This window comes from Mus caroli, chromosome 16 (assembly GCF_900094665.2).
Source record: "Mus caroli chromosome 16, CAROLI_EIJ_v1.1, whole genome shotgun sequence".
Taxonomy (NCBI): domain Eukaryota; kingdom Metazoa; phylum Chordata; class Mammalia; order Rodentia; family Muridae; genus Mus; species Mus caroli.
In genome coordinates, this window is record NC_034585.1 from 30,086,107 (window position 1) to 30,104,010 (window position 17,904).

The following is a 17,904-nucleotide window of genomic DNA, read 5'->3' on the forward strand; positions in this document are numbered from 1 at the left end:
AGACAGGGTTTCTCTGTATAGCCCTGGCTGTCCTGGAACTCACTTTGTAGACCAGGCTGGCCTCGAACTCAGAAATCTGCCTGCCTCTGCCTCCCGAGTCCTGGGATTAAAGGCGTGCACCACCATGCCCGGCTACGTTCTTTTCTTCCACCATGTGGGTACCAGCGATAAGACTTGGGCAGGCAGCCTGGCAATGAGCCCCTTCACCTGCTGAGCCTCTCAGCAGTGCCCTCGTGGCTTACAGTTAGAGCTAGGTGCTTATAATTGTTTAGGAACCTTCTACAAATGTTTCTGAGCACAGTGAGATGGGCTTGGACAGCTACAGACAAATCATCTTAGACTGTACGCAAGGGTGATATCGTGAAGGGACCAACTCGTGCTTGTATTCTTTTGTATTGCCTAAAAATTTGTAACAAAGTTCTGAATTGATTATTATTATTTTATTTATGCGTATGTGTCTGTGTGTGTGTGTGTGTGCTTGCGTATTGTGATGTGTTTCTGTGAGTGCAGGCATGTGCATGCCAACTCCCTCATCTGGAGGTCAAAGGACAATGATCAGGAGTCGGGTTCCCCTCCACTCTGAATCCTAGGGGTCAGACTCTCAAGTTGTCAGGGTGCATAGCAAGTGCTTTCTCGGCTGAGCACGCCTGCTGGCCCATGAATTTGCCTTGGTATTTATTCATCTATTTATTTACTGGCTTATTTGTTACTTTTTGAGATAGGGTCTGTACATAGCCCTGGAACTCGCCATTCGGGCCAGCCTGGCCTCGTATTTACTTCTGTTTACCTGCCTCTGCCTCCCAAGTGCTCCCAGATACTGGCTTTTTTTTTTTAATGCTTAATTACTTATTTATTCATTGCGTTTGTGTGTGCCTGCCACAGCATTGTGTGGAAGTCAGAGGATGTCTTTTGAGAGGCAGCTCTCCCCTTTGACCAGGTAGGCTCCAAGGCTCTAACTCAGGCCCATACTGGCAGCCTTGCCTCTACCCGCGAAACCCTCTCTCTTACCAGCCCAAGTTTTCTTTATAATGGGAAATAACTTTCTATTAGGTTAAAAGATTTTATTAATTAGACTTGAAATAATCATATCCCAAGGAAATTGCAAAAATTATAGATATGATGTAGGTCAGTGGTAGAGTGCCACCTACTGTGTGTTCCATTTCCAGCACAGCACAGGGGCGTGGACGTGGGTTGGCCATGGGTGTGGGCGTGGAGGGAAAACCCTTTCTCTGAGTGTTTGACTTTCATTTCTGTCACTGTGATAAATACCTGACCAGACGTAACTTTGGGGAGCAAAGGGTTTCTTACAGCTTACAGTGGCAGATTGTAGTCCATCATTAAGGGAAGTCAAGGCAGGCCTGGTTGGTATTCCGTACCACATTACCTCAGACCAAGAAAGTTCATAGCCAATGAACCATGGAGGGTGCTGCTTTCTGCCGGCCTTGGCTTGATTTCTTAGCTTCCTTTCCAGTTCAAGACCACCTACTTAGGGATGGTACACCTATAGTGGGCTGGGCCCTCCTATATCAGTTAACAGTCAAGACCACTCCCATAGGTACGCTTACGGGCCAGCCTGGTCTAGACCATTCCTAATCTGAGGCCCCCTTCTCACATATTAGGTTGTAGCACATGGACATTTAGAATAAACCAGCACACCTAGTTTTGGGGGCTCAAAACCATTTCTGTTTCTCTTTATCCTGCATCTTAGCTTGTTGATCTTTATAAATAGTAGTCATTTACTTTCATTGAGTTTATAAATTTATGAGCATTTGTGTCAAGTAAAAATTTTAGTGAAATAAATTCAAGAGTTAAGAATAGAACAGGGGAAAGCGGGTGGGTTTGGTGGTCCTTGATTTGTTTTGTTTATGAGCCAGAAGTCTTACCTCATTGCTTGGTATGTGTTCAAAGAGTCCTCCTGCCTCAGCCTCCCATGTCCTGGGACTAGAGGTTTGCAACTCCTGCCTGCTCAGTCCCCGATGTCAGCGAGGGTGTAGAGAGAGAAAGTGAAAGCTAAGTAACATGTCCCCAGTCTGTGACCTTTTGACACTGTCGCTCAGCTGACCCACACTCTGGTCTGCTTTTTCTCTTCACTTGTGTGTGCAGCAATGCAGGGTCTGCCGAGAGGGTAAGTGGCCGTGTGGAGCAGTAGGTGTGCTCGACCCAGAGGGTGTGCGGGACGCAGACTTCGTTCTTTATGTGGGTGCTCTGGCCACTGAGAGGTGCAGCCATGAAAACATCATCTCCTACGCAGCCTATTGTCAGCAGGAGGCAAAAATGGACAGGTGAGCTTTCCTCTGAGCCCGCCCCCAAAATATATTCAGCAAAAGGGATTTCCGTCCATTCAAACGCTTCCAGGATGAAAGAAAATGAATTTCTTTCTTTCTTGGTTTTTGTTTTTGTTTTTGAGACAGGGTTATACTCTGCGTAGCCCTGGCTGTCCTGGAACTCACTCTGTAGACCAGGCTGACCTAAAACTCAGACATCCTCCTGCCTCTGCTTCCCAAGTGCTGGGCTTAAAGGCATGTGCCACTGCCACCCAGCAGCATTGAACTTTTAGTAATCCTACTGCCTCAGCTTCTGGGATGCTGGGATTACAGAAGTATGCTTCCAGTTTCCTGGATGGTTTTAGGAAGTAAGCCTGTGTTGTGAAAAGTTGTCAGCCACTGTGGAGTGATTGTTCCTTCCTCCCACTGCTATGCCAGAGAACCCAACAAAGTAAGGTAAGGGGCTAGTCCTTCAGAGCGTATCCTGCTTTTCCAAAGGACTCCAGTCCTGTCCTCAGAACCCACCCCACGCAGACTCACAACTGTCTGTGTGTAATCCTCTACTTCCAAAGGAACCTGAGCACAAACCCAGACTCAGGCACATCTGCATCTAATCAGAAAATACGGCACCTGGAGAGATGCCTCCGTGGTTAGGAGCTCTGGCTCTCAAAAAGAACACAGGCTCAGTTCCTTGCGCCCACACGGTGGTTCACAACCATCCTTAACTCCAGTTCTAGGAGATCATATCACTTCTGCTCTGCAGACACCAGGCACACATGTGGTGCACATACATTCATGCAGGCCAAAACACACAATAAAAAAATAAATCTAAAGATAAATAAAACTCAATTTAAAAATAAGGGAAAGGAGGGTTTTCTCTCCCTCCTAACACCTGGGCACACTTTGTCATGATGGGGGAAGTGTGACAGAGATTGGGTCTCGCTGTCCCTAGAGCAGGAGGGAGCCAGTTACACTGCACTAGCAGTCAGGAAGCAGAGACTCGTGCAGTGCAGGACCCACACCCACAAGCTAGGGACACCCCCTTCAGGGTAGCTCTTCCTTCCTCAGCTAAGCCTCTTTGGAAGTACACTCGTGCCTAGAAGTGTGTCTCCAAGATGATTGTAAATCCAGACACATAGACAGTGAGAGTGGACTGTTATAAATCCATAAATGCATCACCTCATAGTTGTTGCTTTTGAGGTAAGGTCTCAGGTAGTCCAGGCTGGCCTCAAACTCACTGTGTAGCTAAAGGTAACCCGGAACTCTTCATCTCCTGCTGCCTCCACCTCCCGAGTGCATGCTCCACATGCATGAGGCAGCATTTTAAGGGGTAAATATAATATTTTACCCCTGGTCCTCCAACACTCCGATCATATATGATATATGTATATATCATATGCCTTGCATGATATGATATATATAGCATAATGCAAGGCAAAGTGTACTTAGTTGATCTGCAGAAGTCCCCATAATCTTACTGGTTCTAGCATTGCTTAAATGTCCACAGTTTAGAATGCCTTCCATAGAGACTCAAGGCAGTCTCTTACCCGTGAGACCTTATAAAAATCAAAGACTAAGCTATATCTTTTTAGTATACAGTGGTGTAGAATAAACATTTTCATACCAAGACTGGAACATGGAGGCTAGCAAGGTGGCTGAACTGGTAAAGGCATTTGCCACCTAGCCCGGTGACCTGAGTTCAATCTTGGCAGGAGAGAACCAACTCTCTCAGGATTGTCTCTGATCTCTGCACATGCTCTGTGGCATAGGCAAGGCCCCTCTCCACATGCACAGACATACAGTAAACACATATGCACATAAATGTAAAAAATATAAGATGAATGAGGGGCTGGGGAAGATAGCTCAGCTGGTAAAGTGCTCTTTGCTGGAGTGAGGATCTGAGATCGGTCCCCAGGAGCTACCTTAAAAAGCCAGTCACAGTGTGTCTATTTGCTTTCTGTTGCTGACTCGGAGAGGGAAGGGTTTATTTGGTTTGTACTTTGATGTCTCACTCAAGGGCAGGAACCTGGAGGCAGGAGCTGCTGCAGAACCATGGAGGACTGCTGCTTACTGCTCACTGTCCATGGCGCATTCAGCTTGCTTTTAGAAATATAACCCAGAGTCACCTGCTCGTGGGCGGCACTGCCTCCAGCAGGCTGGGACCTCCCACATCAACCATTAATCAAGAAAGTGCCCCACAGACTTGACTGCAGGCTATTCGGATGCAGGCATTTCTCAGTTGAGCTTCCCTGTTTCCGGTTGATTTCTAGCTTCTAGCATGTTGACAAAAAAACTGAGCACACATAGCAAGGAAAAATTTGGCTAAAACGAAACTAGAACCCAACAGAGCAAACACCATTCCAACGGCATATTTCACATCACCGTTTATGATGACATTATCTGGGCTCCGTCCGGCAGCTCATGCCCCATGTGCCCGGTAATCCTATCTATGGCACAGGTAGCCTCTCTCCGGCTGGCCTGGCTCTGTGTCTGCATCCGTTCTTAAGGAGATGTCTGTAGCCCAGCACCCCTGACATCTAGTGGTTCTCCCCTGCAGCTATGTGTGGGTTCTCATTCAGTTTATTCTCCTTATTCACTCCGGGACCCTAACCCATTGCACAGTGCTGCCCACATTAAGGAGGGTCTCCCTACTCAGTTCAGCCTTCCCGGAAACATCTTACACACACTTCCACTGTGTGTATAGCCTCTGTAATTAAGAGTCCAAGCAAGTTGGAATGAAAATGGATTATGCATTTGGTGAGGTTGACTCGAGACCCGAGGCTGAATGTTGACAAGCTTTTGCAGTGACTGTTGGGTTTGTTACTGCAGAACCTCACCTGGTTCTGAAGATTTATGGATCTCACTAGTACTCCTTTTCTCCCCCAAGAAGTTACTTGAAATGTGTACCTTAGTCATGATGTGTCAGAATCAATGGCATATGATATTTTAGCTTCCCCATGAATGATAATTTAGTTAGTTCATAGACGGAGGCAGTGGGATGTTGTTGAGAAATAGGCTTTCACTTGCTAGGGCTGCAGAATCCTAGTTCCTGTTCTCAGTTTGAACGAAACTGTATGCATTGCATATACACAAAGTCACATTTTGACCTAAAGTGTTGAAAGAACATTGCAAAAGTAAAGTGCCCGTGTGTACTTGAATGTTCTCAGGAAAAGCCTCAGAAAGACAGGATCTCCAGCTCTCCCTGGTTTCTAGGACCGTCTGGCTGTGCACTGAATGTCCCACGTTCGAGGAAACTGTTTTGGCTTGAAAATAGCATATGTGGTATTGTTGGCAATAGTAGCTGCTTCCGATATTGCAAGTTAGAAGAGCCAGGAAGGAGAACAAGGACATTTTCACTATCTTCTTTACAGATTTCTTTTCCAAAATGGTTTATTTTTATATTATGTGGATGGGTGTTTTGTCTGCATGTGTCTGTGTACCACTTATTGGCTGTGTGGCTGCAGAGTTATCGAGCCGTAGTTGTGAGCTACCATGTGGGTGTTGGGAATTGAACCTGGGTCCTCTGGAAGAGCAGTCAGTACTCTCAACTGCTGAGCCATCTCTGTAGCTCTTTATGCTTCTACATTGTTTAAGCAAATTATTTTATACTGTGAGTTTGTTTGTTTGTTTGTTTTGTTTTTCGAGACAGGGTTTCTCTGTGTAGCCTGGCTGTCCTGGAACTCACTCTGTAGACCAGGCTGGCCTTGAACTCAGAAATCCGCCTGCTTCAGCCTCCCAAGTGCTGGGATTAAAGGCGTGTGCCACCATGCCTGGTTTACTGTGAGATTTTATTGCTTTTATAAAACCTGTGCTGGACTTTATATATTAGGATCAAGTTGACTTGCCCAGATGAGTGAGGGGAAGGATAGAAAAGCCCCAGCTTGACTGAATCTAGGTTAGTTTACCTCATTTCTGTGTCTCATGATGCCAAAGGCACCTCTGCATCTGCCTGTCTTCCCGTGAGAGAATTCAGCACAGGAGTTGGACAGGAGGGTCTGGTGGCAGGAAGGTGTGTCTCAGCTCTGTTACCCACCTTCATACTTGGTTGTGGTGCTTGACTGTTGGTTCACATTGACAGGAACGAATAGCTAAAGAGTAAATGGCCTTTGTACCAGTGAATGTGAAAGTAACCACACGTGGGGATGGATTTGCTTTCCTCTGGAAGGTTGATGTGGATCAAAGCCTGGCACAGTATCCTGTTCTGCCCCCAGCCCAGGAGAAGTGGTCTGTAATCCAGCCTGGCCTGCAATGCACTCACTAGATAGCTGAGGGTGGCCTTGAGTTCCTTATCCTCCCGCTCCCCACTCCCAAGTGCTGAGATTACAAAGGCATATGTATGACACCCAGCCAGTTATTCTGAGTCTCAAGAACTCCATTGTGTGAATCTATACCCACGACTGACCACCAATCGACCAACCGGCATAGTGCCTAATTATGCTGCCCTCAGAGAAGATGAACAAAACACACTTGTGAACCTGCCTCCTGGGATTTATCAGTTGTATAAGGAGACAGATAATGGTTAGTTATACCTACAAGTAAGCCTGCAGTTTTATGTGTGGTAGATATTTTACACAGGAGCCTATAGCAGAGAAGAGAAGGAGAGAATGGCAGGGGATGTCACTCAGTTGACTTGGGAAGGAAGACCTCTTTTGAAGCAGTAAAAATAAAGCTGCAGCCTGAGCATTGCTAAGGCTTTAGCCAAATAAAGAGGCGGGGAACCAACCCTCTGGGGGTGGAGAGTGGTACGTGCTTGCAGTGTGGGGTGCTTGGGAGGCTGGTTCAGGCAGATTGGAAGTTTGGGGCTAGCCTGTGTATATGTAGGCCTGGCTGCCCTGAAACTTACCATGTAGACTCCAAGCTGACCTTGAACACAAAGTGCGCCTCCTGCTTCTGCTTCCCCAGTGCTAGAATTCCAGGCACAAACCATGCTGGGTTTAGCATACAGTTTAGCAGGATGCAAACTGTAGCAAAATGGGGGTGGAGAGGAATGGCTGATGTAGCTTATGGTAGAGTGCTTGTCTAGCTTGTGTGAGGCCTGGAGCTCAGCCTGGAAAAAGAAAGAGAAAGAGAGGTGGAAGGTGTGCAAATTTATGCTACAAAAAGCCCTGTTGCTGTCAGAAGCCCCTTTAAACACAGCCCGGTGGTACAGGCCTGTGATTCCAGCTATTCAGGGGACCAAGGCAAGAGGAGCACAAGTTCAAAGCCAGCCTAGGCAACAAAGGGAGTTTTAGATGAGCCCAAGAAACTCATTGAGACTTTGTGTTAATCCCACTGGTTGAGAATAAGACCACAAGCACAATTTTTGAGCCAAATTTGAAACAAACGTTATTAGATGCTGGTCTGGACAATGAAGATTGGCCAGGCCCATACTGGAGATTCCTTGAGAATGGCCACAAATTATGTTTGTTATGGGCTTATACAGGCAAACCCCACAAAGCTATGTACATCCATCTTCATCCAATGGAGGTCAAGCATGTACCTCCCGCCTGTGCTTGATCAGGCGCATCCTGTGCACTGGGGCAGCCACCCTTGTTTACAGAAGCTCCCGTAGGTATTTGCACTCATATGCAAATACCCACATACGGACGGACACACAGACAATCAAAAATAATAAATAATTTTTTAATAAAGGTCTTTAGCCGGGCAGTGGTGGCTCATGCCTTTTATCTCAGCACTCGGGAGGCAGAGGCAGGCAGATTTTGAGTTCGATGCCAGCCTGGTCTACAGAGTGAGTTCCAGGACAGCCAGAGCTATACAGAGAAACCTTGTTTCGAAAAACAAAAACAAACAAAACAAAACAAAACAAAAGAAAAAGAAAAGATAAAAGGTCTTTAACTAATTTTGTATCTAGTCAAGTTGAGGTTTTTAAGAACTTCATTCTTAATAAAACTTGATTCCTCTCTACCCCCTGACAAGAAATGTCAACAAACTTCAACATATAGCAATAAAAGTCTTAAGTAATAAAAGATCTTTTATTTTAAATAAAAATACTGCAGATGTATACTGCTTTACAGTAGAGCATTTGCAGGGGTCTGAGAGGCCCTGGTTCTGTGCTGTGGTGGCAGTGGGTTGGCCACTTCCTTAGACTGTTGAAAGCCCAGAGCTTGGAGAAGGAGGAAGCAGGGCCCGGGAGGGCTTGAGCCTGGCAGGGACACACTTGTTCTAGAAGCCACTGTGGCTGTGGTGTGGTGTTTGAGATGAGCTCTTCTGGGTAGCTCAGGATAGCCTCAAACTCTCAATTCTGCCTCGGCCTCCCAGTTCTGGGTCTACAGGAGTACACCACCATACCTGTCTGTGTGGCAGTGTTGTGATTAATGATATACTTTTTCAAAGTACCTAAGTCTGATGCTATCAGGAAATAACACCATTTTTCTACTTAAATAGGGCAAATATTTGTTATAAGTAGGCAACTCTAACAGTGAGATTTATGGTATTGCCACAGTTAACTGTTAAAGCAACAGTAGAGGAAACAGTTTGGATCCCTTCATACATCTCTTTGCCACAGTTTTGAAAGACAGCCAGATAGACAGTGGTCATTACTCAGGGTGTTGAGCACTTGAAAGGCCCCAATGAAGCCCCCATACCCCTCAAAAAATAAACAAACAGGTATTTCTTTTTCATGCTGTTGGAAAGCAAACAGTATGGATCTTGGCAGTAAAAAAAGAATAAGTATCAGCTATTCAATTGTATCTGATAGTAAACAAATAATGTCCTTGAGCTGTCTTTTTCAGAGAAGTATAGGTTAGCAAATATTATAATACTTCTCAAATACAGTAAAAACAATGTCATGTTTATTTTAACAGGCCCATAGCAGGATATGCTAACCTGTGTCCAAATATGATCTCCACCCAGCCCCAGGAGTTTATCGGGATGCTGTCCACAGTGAAGCATGAGATTATTCATGCCCTGGTAAATGCTATTAACTTCTGTCCTTTCCTTCAGACCTTTCATTTGTTACATATTCTGTTGTTTTAATACATGTTTTATATGATATGTGAGTTCTTAGATTCATGTTCGATAAAACCTGATTAATTATGTTTCTGTCAGTACAAATGTTAATGGGCAGGCTGGGGGCAGGATGGGGGCAGGATAGAGGCAGACTGCGTTTGGCTATCTAGCATGATTTACACCTAAGCAGTCATTCCCATTGATAACAGGACTTTTGGAAAGGGGATTAAACTTGGGAAGGAAAGCATCAAAACATCTTGGAGCCAGATGTGATGGCTCAGGTCTGCACTTGTAGCATTTGAGATGCTAAAGCAGGAGGATGGCTGCCATGACTACAAGCATGTGGTACCATACGGAGTGTGTGCAGAGCTGGGGATTAAATCCAGGGCTTCATACGCACTGGACAGCCATTCTAGCAACTGAGCCTCACGCCTACCTGACCATCTCTGACGGATGAATGCACAAATGCACGCACGCACACACAGAGATGTAGATAGATGTGTGTGCACATAATGCCAGTTTGAGCTTTTATGCACCCTTGCTCCCCAGCTCCCAACCCCGTCCAGTAGTTAATGGTTTTCAATAGTGCTGTTGCCTGGTTGCAGTTTCAGGACTTAGTAAGTGTGGGTGAAGAAGCTAGCAAAGACTTTCCTTGTTACTGTTCATGGTGTCTTAGAGAATAACTTCTCCTTAAGTCTTTCTCTCTTCAAATCTGATATTTATAAATAAAGGCCACTGAAGTAGTGAGGGCTTGGTCCTGCAAGTCATTGTACAGCTTTTATATTTTCAACTTTTGTTCCACATTTGGGAATGATACCTAATAAGGTCTCCAGTAAGGAAAAGTACCAAAATATCTCTAAAACCACACAGATGAATTAGAAAATAGTATAATTCTCTGTGTTCTGCAGTGCACAGTAGATGTAGTGTACAGGGTAGCCTTAAGATATCATTATAACATAGCATTGATATACATATATATGTAGTATTTAGCCTAAACTGAAAACAAATTTAAAATATATAAAATACTTAAGAAAATCTTGTATTAAAAACATTTATATCTGCTGGGCAGTGGTAGTCCATGCCTTTAGTCCCAGCACTCAGGAGGTAGAGGCAGGCCTCTGTGAATTAGAAGCCAGCCTGGTCTCCAGAGTGAGTGCCAAGACCACCAGGACTACACAGAGAAATCCTGTCTTCTGGAGAGATGGCTCAGTTAAGAGCACTGACTACTCTTCCAGAGGTCCTGAGTTCAATTCCTAGCAACCACATGGTGGCTCACAACCATCTGTAATGGGGTATGATGCCCTCTTCTGGTGTGTCTGAAGACAGCAACAGTGTATTCACACACACACACACACACACACACACACACTAAATCTTTAAAATGAAAAACCAAAATTTAAAAAAAGATCAGTAGTTTGGAAAGGTGACTGACAGCAAAGAACACAGGTTGCTCTTTCATAGGCTCTGACTTCATTCATTTCCTGAGTGCTTGTGGGGCAGATCACAACCACCCCTAAGTCCAGCTCCAAGGCATCTAGCATGCTCTTCTGGCTCTGAAAGCACCCACACATGCCTGGTGACATTCACACAGACACATACAGATTAGTAAAAATAAAAGTAAAAATAACCTTTAACATTTTCATAAAAAAAAAAAAAAAAGTAAAAATATTCTTTTAAATGTTTACGGCAAGTCACCCGGTGTTTAAACTGTAAACACAGTCACTTAGTTGCTGCTGAGTTGAAGCCTGGAGTAACTTCTGCAGAGCTGTGTACTGCTCTTGTGACTAATACCAGGAACACCTCCTTGGTAGTGGACACTGCTATGTCTGCTCAGACTCCACATCCTACTGTAGGACACTTGGATTCTTTCTTTCAGGGCTTCTCGGCTGGTCTCTTTGCCTTCTACCATGATCAAGATGGAAATCCCCTGACTTCAAGGTCTGCAGATGGCCTCCCGCCCTTCAACTATAGGTATTTGCTATTTTCTTTCTCGTTCTTCTCTTTTAGAGGATGTAAGAATAGAACCTGAGAACCACAGCATTTTCCATGCCGTGTATGACAGTGTCTTCGTGGCTACCATAAGGGAACTCTAGATTCTGAGACAAAGTGGACTTGAGAGCTGGCTTATTCAGAGGACCAGAACACTCAGGGCTCTTGCTGCCTCGTTATAACTCATTTTACTTCACAGAATAGTGGGGAAGCAGGGATTGGTTGTGTTTGTTTTGTGTGTGTGTTGTTGATGTTGTTGTTGTTTTTTTAACCACTAAGTTAGCAGTGGTCAAGCGGTTCAGGCCTAAAATAAGCAATGTTGAGAAATACTGAAAACAGCTCTATCAACTTTGTAGAGAGTACCAGTCACAGGCCAAGAACCATCAACAAGACTTTATATCAAATTAAGTATCTAAAATAAGGACACATGTCTATAACAGCACGTGAAAAAGCTAGAGATTGCTGCTGCCATTGTTGTTTTGAGTTTTTTGAGACATGGTTTCCCTGAATATCCTGGAATTGCTCCGTAGATCCGGCTAACCAACCTTGAACTCGGAGATCCACCCATTCCTTGCCTCCCAAGTGCTGGGATTAAACAAATGCACCACCACTGCCTAATGACAGTTTTATTATTAATGACAAATAATATAAACCAGACTAGGTTGAATAAATAAATTGTATGTTCATAAAACTAAAAACTACATAATACTTTTAAAAAACCAACACAGAAACAAGAAACCATTACACTATTGGTTGGGGTGTAGATCAGTCATAGAACATGTGCACATGAGGTCATAGATTCAGTCCTTAGTCCCAGGGGGGAAAAAAAATCTCACCTTTGCTGTATGCAGAAACATGGCCAAACTTCTCAGGTATAACATGAAGCAGAATAATTCATATATTCCATTTATATGGGAGTCAGATGCTAGCCATGATAAAAGATAAATGGGTTTGCTTTAGGGAACAGTCTGCTAACTGCTGTAAAGTAGCTACAGATTGGGCAGTGCCAGGGAAATCCTCCTGGGTGCTGAGTGTTCCATTGCTTTCTCGGGATAGTGACATGGGGCAACATTAACAGTTCATCTGGGGCTGGCAAGATGGCTCAGCAGGCACAGTGCATGCTGTACAGGCCTAACATGACACACGGTACACAAACATGCATCAGACATGCAGGCATACATGCATAAATACATGCATGCATACATACAGCTAATAATAATAAAGACAGTTTTAACTAAAAATATTAGCACTTGGGACTGGATAGATTGGCTCAGCAGTTAAGAACACTTGCTGCTCTTCCAGAGGCCCTGAGTTTTATTACCAGCACCCATATTAGTTACCATAACTACTTGTAACTTGAGATCCAGGGATCTGACACTTTCTTCTGGTCTTCTGGGTACCTGCACATATGCACACATTGGCACATAAATGAAATTAATAAAAAAACCGTTTAATTAACCCTAAACTATATCTATCTATCTATTTATCTATATCTTTAATTACAAAGCTCTCCAGTAAAATAATAATATTTTAGAGTAATTACAGAGTACAAAATTCTAGGCAGTGGTGGTGATTCACACCTGTAATCTCAGCACGTGGGTGGTGGAGGTGGAAGGTCAGAGTTCAAGGTCACCTTTAGTTACTTGGTTCAGGGCTGGTCTACGTGAGACCTCATCTCAGAGAACCAAAGGGGTGCTGCAGGGACAAAGACATATATGGTAAAGTATAATGGGGTGTTTTTCCTAGACTGTGCTTTTCGATTGGTAGTCTTGTCTTTGCAAAGCATGCTGGTCCTGATGGAAAGCATAAATGGTTCCATTAGCATAATCTGTGGCATGGGAGAGCACTGTAGGGCAGGATTCAGGGGAAGCAGACGCCCTGTGAGACTGTCCAGTGTAAACGGGGACACTAGAGTAACACATTCAGTTGTTAGGAAGAAGAACTGGGTTAGGCTCTAGCCTGTTTGGAAAAAAAAAAAAAAGAAACATTTATTTTAGTTTATACCTGGATTCCCAGAATTTGGCAGGCTGAGGCAATAGATGAAGGAGTTTAAGGCCAGCCTCTGCTGCATAGCAAGTTTAAGGGGAGCCTGTGCTGCAAGAGACTCTGTTTAAAAAAAAAAAAAAAAAAAAAAAAAAAAAAAACCAAAGGGGGGGGGGGGGGGGGCTGAGCAAAACGTTACCCCTGATAATGAATGGGAAACAGAATGTTGGTTAATTAATGAGCTAAAAACTTTGTTTTCTTGCTGCCATTGTTTACTGTGTTTAAACATCGTCTTCAATAAATGAATGTATGAATGAATGAATGAATAAATAAATAAATAAATAAATAAATAAAATGAGTTGATGCAATGACCATAGGAATCAGGGTCCTGAACATTGAGGTATTGAGTGGAGGACCAGGGAGGAGAAATACAGATAACAAAAGCAGTAGCTGGAACCTGGAGGTCTGCATGAGCTGATGGTTGGTGCCAAGCAGGTTCATTAAGTACAGCATCATTTATATCTGTCATTTAATCTATCGTTTTATCTGTTGGGGGAAACGGCCAAGGTCAGCAGAGAGCTAAGTCAGTGTTCACAAAGAGCACAGGATACCTCAGAGACAGCCGCTTAAGGATGCATAACCACTGTCCAGGGGGAAGAGTCCAGTCCCAGGAACGGCAACCTTGAACTCCTCTGAGGCCTGGGCTCCAGCCCTAGACTGGCCTTGCCAAGTCGACTCCTGGACAAGGACACAGAACTAAAGTTCCCTTTGTTCTTTCATCAGGCCTCTGAGTCAGTCTGGCTCTCCCTAATGCAATATGACCAATTGCTCAGTCTTGCTGGCATGACCTCCCCACCACAAAGAACTCTACCACCCACTGCCCCGCTAACTCCATGCAGTTTTATTTTATTTTATTTATTAGATTTACATTTCAAATGTTATCCCCTTTCTTAGTTTCTCCTCCAAAAATCCCCTATCCACCCCACCCCCCAATCCCTGCTTCCCAACACACCAACTCCTGCTTCCTGGCCCTGGCATTCCCCTATACTGGGGCAAGACCAAGAGCCTCTCCTTCCATTGATGACTGACTAGGCCATCCTCTGCTACATATGCAGCTACAGCCATGAGTCCCACTTTGATTGTTGGTTTAGTCCCAGGGAGCTCTGGGGGTACTAGTTGGTTCATACTGTTGTTCCTCCTATGGGGCTGCAAATCCCTTCAGCACCTTGAGCACTTTCTCTAGCTCCTTTATTGGGGAATCCTGTGCTTCGTCCAATAGATGGCTGTGAGCACCCACTTCTGTATTTGTCAGGCACTGGCAGAGCCTCTCAAGAGACAGCTATATCAGGCTCCTGTCTGCAGGCTCTTATTGGCATCCACAATAGTGTCTGGGTTTGGTGGTTGTTTATGGGATGGATCCCCAGGTGGGGCAGTCTCTGAATGGTCATTCCTTCAGTCTCTGCTCCGAACTTTGTCTCTATGCAGTTTTAAATCGTAGTCCAAAATAAGAAGACTTTTCCAAAAAAAAATTTCTTTCTAAATTGGAAGCAGATAAACAGATGTGATAAAAGCGGTATGAAGGGGACTGGTTTTCTGTGCTGAGATAGGGCCTAATACTGCCAGGTTAGCCTCGAACTCTCAAACTTACATGTAGCTGAGGATAACCTTGAATTCCCTATTATGGGTGTGTACCACCACAGCCAGTTTACATGATGCTGGGCACCAAACCTAGCTCAGGCACTGTACAACTGAGCTGCATCCCTAGCCTGGCATTTTAGTTTTGGTTTATATATTTTTCTATAAGGCAGTTAGGCCTGCCGTATTGTTGGATATTCTCGTCGCTAACAGCACTTTGTCCCACCTCTCTTCTGTCTGATGTTGCTGTAGCCCCCACAGCCCTCTTCTGAGAACTAACCACGTAGCACAGCTTTTAAATTATTTTGCTTTGCAATTGTTTGTGTCCTTGGATCTAGACAATGTTTCTTTGGCTTGCTTAGTTGAGTTCTGCATTTTTGAAAATCCCCTTTGCTCCCACCATCGTGGGCTACTGGTTTTCACCGTGGCCTTGAGATTGTAGACAGGGCATGAGAGCCCACGGAGCTGGCAGCTCTTCATGAACCATATCCATCTTTCATGAGTAAGTGCTTTCCCGAATTGATGCAGCTCTTTGCTTACTTCCAGGGCTCTGAAAAGACTGACTGGGCCAAGCTCTCATTGATTTCATTCCAGAATTTCCTGAGACCTTTACCGTGCCATTTTCCTGAGAACTTTCTAGAATTTAATTTTGTAGATGACATGAAACAAGAATGTAACCTTTTCCTTGATGGATAACTAGTTTTGATGCATAGCGAAATTTTTTCACTCATATGGCAGTATTTTTTGTTCAGGTTCTTTATATGCTTGGGTCATCTCTATCTTGGTTCGCTCTTTCTTCCTTCTTCCTCCCTCCCTCCTGCCTCTCTCCTTCCCTTCCTGCCTCCCTGCCTCCCTCCCTTTCTTCTTGCCTGCCTGCCTGCATGCCTGCATGCCTGCCTGCCTGCCTGCCTGCCTGCATGTCTGCCTGCCTTCCTCTGCCTGCCTGCCTGCCTGCATGTCTGCCTGCCTTCCTCTGCCTGCCTGCCTGCCTGCATGTCTGCCTGCCTTCCTCTGCCTGCCTGCCTGCCTCTGCCTGCTTGCCTGCCTGCCTGCCTTCCTCTTGTCAGAAGACACCAGTGAAGGCTGGGGTACAGTCCAGCGGCAGAGTACTTGCCTAGCATCTACAGCCTCCTGTGCTAGATCTCTAGCAGGTCAAGGGGGGGGAAAGGCTCAGCATTATGAACCAGAGCATGGTGGTACATACCTATAAATGAAGTACTTGGGAGGCAAAGATGGGGGGCTCTCCTAGTCTACACAGTAAGTACCAGACCAGCTAGGGCTACACGTCTCAAGAAAGAAAGTAAAATGCTTATAAGTACATTACATGGATATGACATATAATAACTCTCAAGTATTTCAACTTCATATTGATATTTAGAAACACTTTTACATTTAAAGTTGTAAGCTGGCAAAACAACTGTCTCCTTATTCTGTAATTACAGTCTTGGCTTGTATCAGTGGAGTGATAAAGTGGTTCGGAAAGTGGAGAGATTGTGGAATGTTCGAGATAATAAGATAGTTCGCCACACTGTGTATCTCCTAGTAACACCACGTGTTGTTGTGAGTATTACCGAATGTCTTCATGTCTCATTTTTTTTTTTCCAGACAGGGTTTCTCTGTATAGCCCTGGCTGTCCTGGAACTCACTTTGTAGACCAGGCTGACCTCGAACTCAGAAATCTGCCTGCCTCTGCCTCCCAAGTGCTGAGATCAAAGGCGTGCGCCACCACTGCCTGGCGCTTTTTTTTTTTTAAAGTTTCATTTATTTATGTGTTTTATGTCTATGGGTGCTCTGTCTGCATGTGTGTCTGCATGCCAGAAGAGGGCATTAAATTCAATTTATAGATGTAGTGAGCCACCATGTAATTGCTGGGAATTGAACTCAGGACCTCTGGAAGGGCAGACAGTTTTCTCTTTGTAGCCCTGGCTATCCTGAAACTCACTCTGTAAACCAGGCTGGCCTTGAAATTCACAGACATCCATCCACCTTCCCCTGCCTCCTGAGTGCTGGGATTAAATTTTGGGTATTATCAAAGAATATGAGGTGGCCAGACAGCAGTGGCACACGTCTTTAATCCCAGGACTTGGGAGGCAGAGGCAGGCAGAATCCTGAGTTCGAGGCTAGCCTGGTCTACAGAGTGAGTTCTAGGACAGCCAGGGCTTCGTAGAGAAATCCCCATCTTGTTGGGGGGGGGGTGTCCTTTAAAGTCAAAAAGTGAAGAATATCTCAGTGGTCAAGAATGTTTCCTATGCCACCACCAGGACCGGAGTCCATCACCCATGCAATCGAGCTGGGAGTCCCACTAATGCCTGTAAGTCCAGCTTCAGGTCTCAGAACCCTTTCGCCTGTGTTCACACATGCAAATACACACACAAATAAATAGTTTTAAAAACAAATCTTCAGAGAGAAAGATATTAAAAGAAATAATAGTTTCCTATTACATTGTAAGAAGAATGCAATAGCATCAGAATATTTCATTATACTGAAAATCATATATTAAAGAGGTTCTGTCTCGTCAAACTAATTCTTTGAGGAGTGGCTGTTGTCTTACTCTGCACTTGTGGGTGTTTTCTGCTTCTCAGGAAGAAGCTCGGAAGCATTTTAACTGTCCGGTCCTCGAGGGCATGGAGCTTGAAAACCAAGGCGGGATGGGCACGGAGCTGAACCACTGGGAGAAGCGCTTGCTCGAGGTCTGTCCTGGCTCAGCTTGTTCGCAAAGTGGTTGTCTTTACCATGGTAGGGAGTATTCAAACGGCACAGAATGCGAAAGGGAAATGAGCTTTAGTGGCATAGACTCCATTCTTGGATCTTCCAAACTTCGTTCATTTACTTATTTATTTATTTAAATTTTACTTACACTCCAACTGCAGTTTCCCCTCCCTCCTGTCTTCCCAGTCTCCCCTCACCCCTACCCAGTCCTCCCCCATTTCTCTTCAGAAGAGGATCAACCTCAATGGATAGCAACCAGCCATGGCATATCAAGTTAGATCTAAGTTTTAAAAGCTACATAATATTGTATTATATAAATAGAAGAAGCCCATGTTAATAACCATTATGTTTTCTTTTTTCTTTTTTTTTTTTTTTT

General features: G+C 44.6%; 1 protein-coding gene across 1 annotated transcript in view; it reads left to right on the forward strand.

Annotated features, from left to right (window-relative positions):
* The window catches only part of Lmln (leishmanolysin like peptidase), a 68,294-nt gene that overhangs the window by 9,356 nt on the left and 41,034 nt on the right, over positions 1-17,904 (forward strand). The window contains exons 6-10 of the mRNA XM_021184923.2: positions 2,104-2,282; positions 9,068-9,173; positions 11,089-11,183; positions 16,262-16,379; positions 17,402-17,509. Of these exons, the coding sequence (XP_021040582.2) occupies positions 2,104-2,282; positions 9,068-9,173; positions 11,089-11,183; positions 16,262-16,379; positions 17,402-17,509 (606 nt within the window). The remainder of the gene's footprint in view (positions 1-2,103; positions 2,283-9,067; positions 9,174-11,088; positions 11,184-16,261; positions 16,380-17,401; positions 17,510-17,904) is intronic.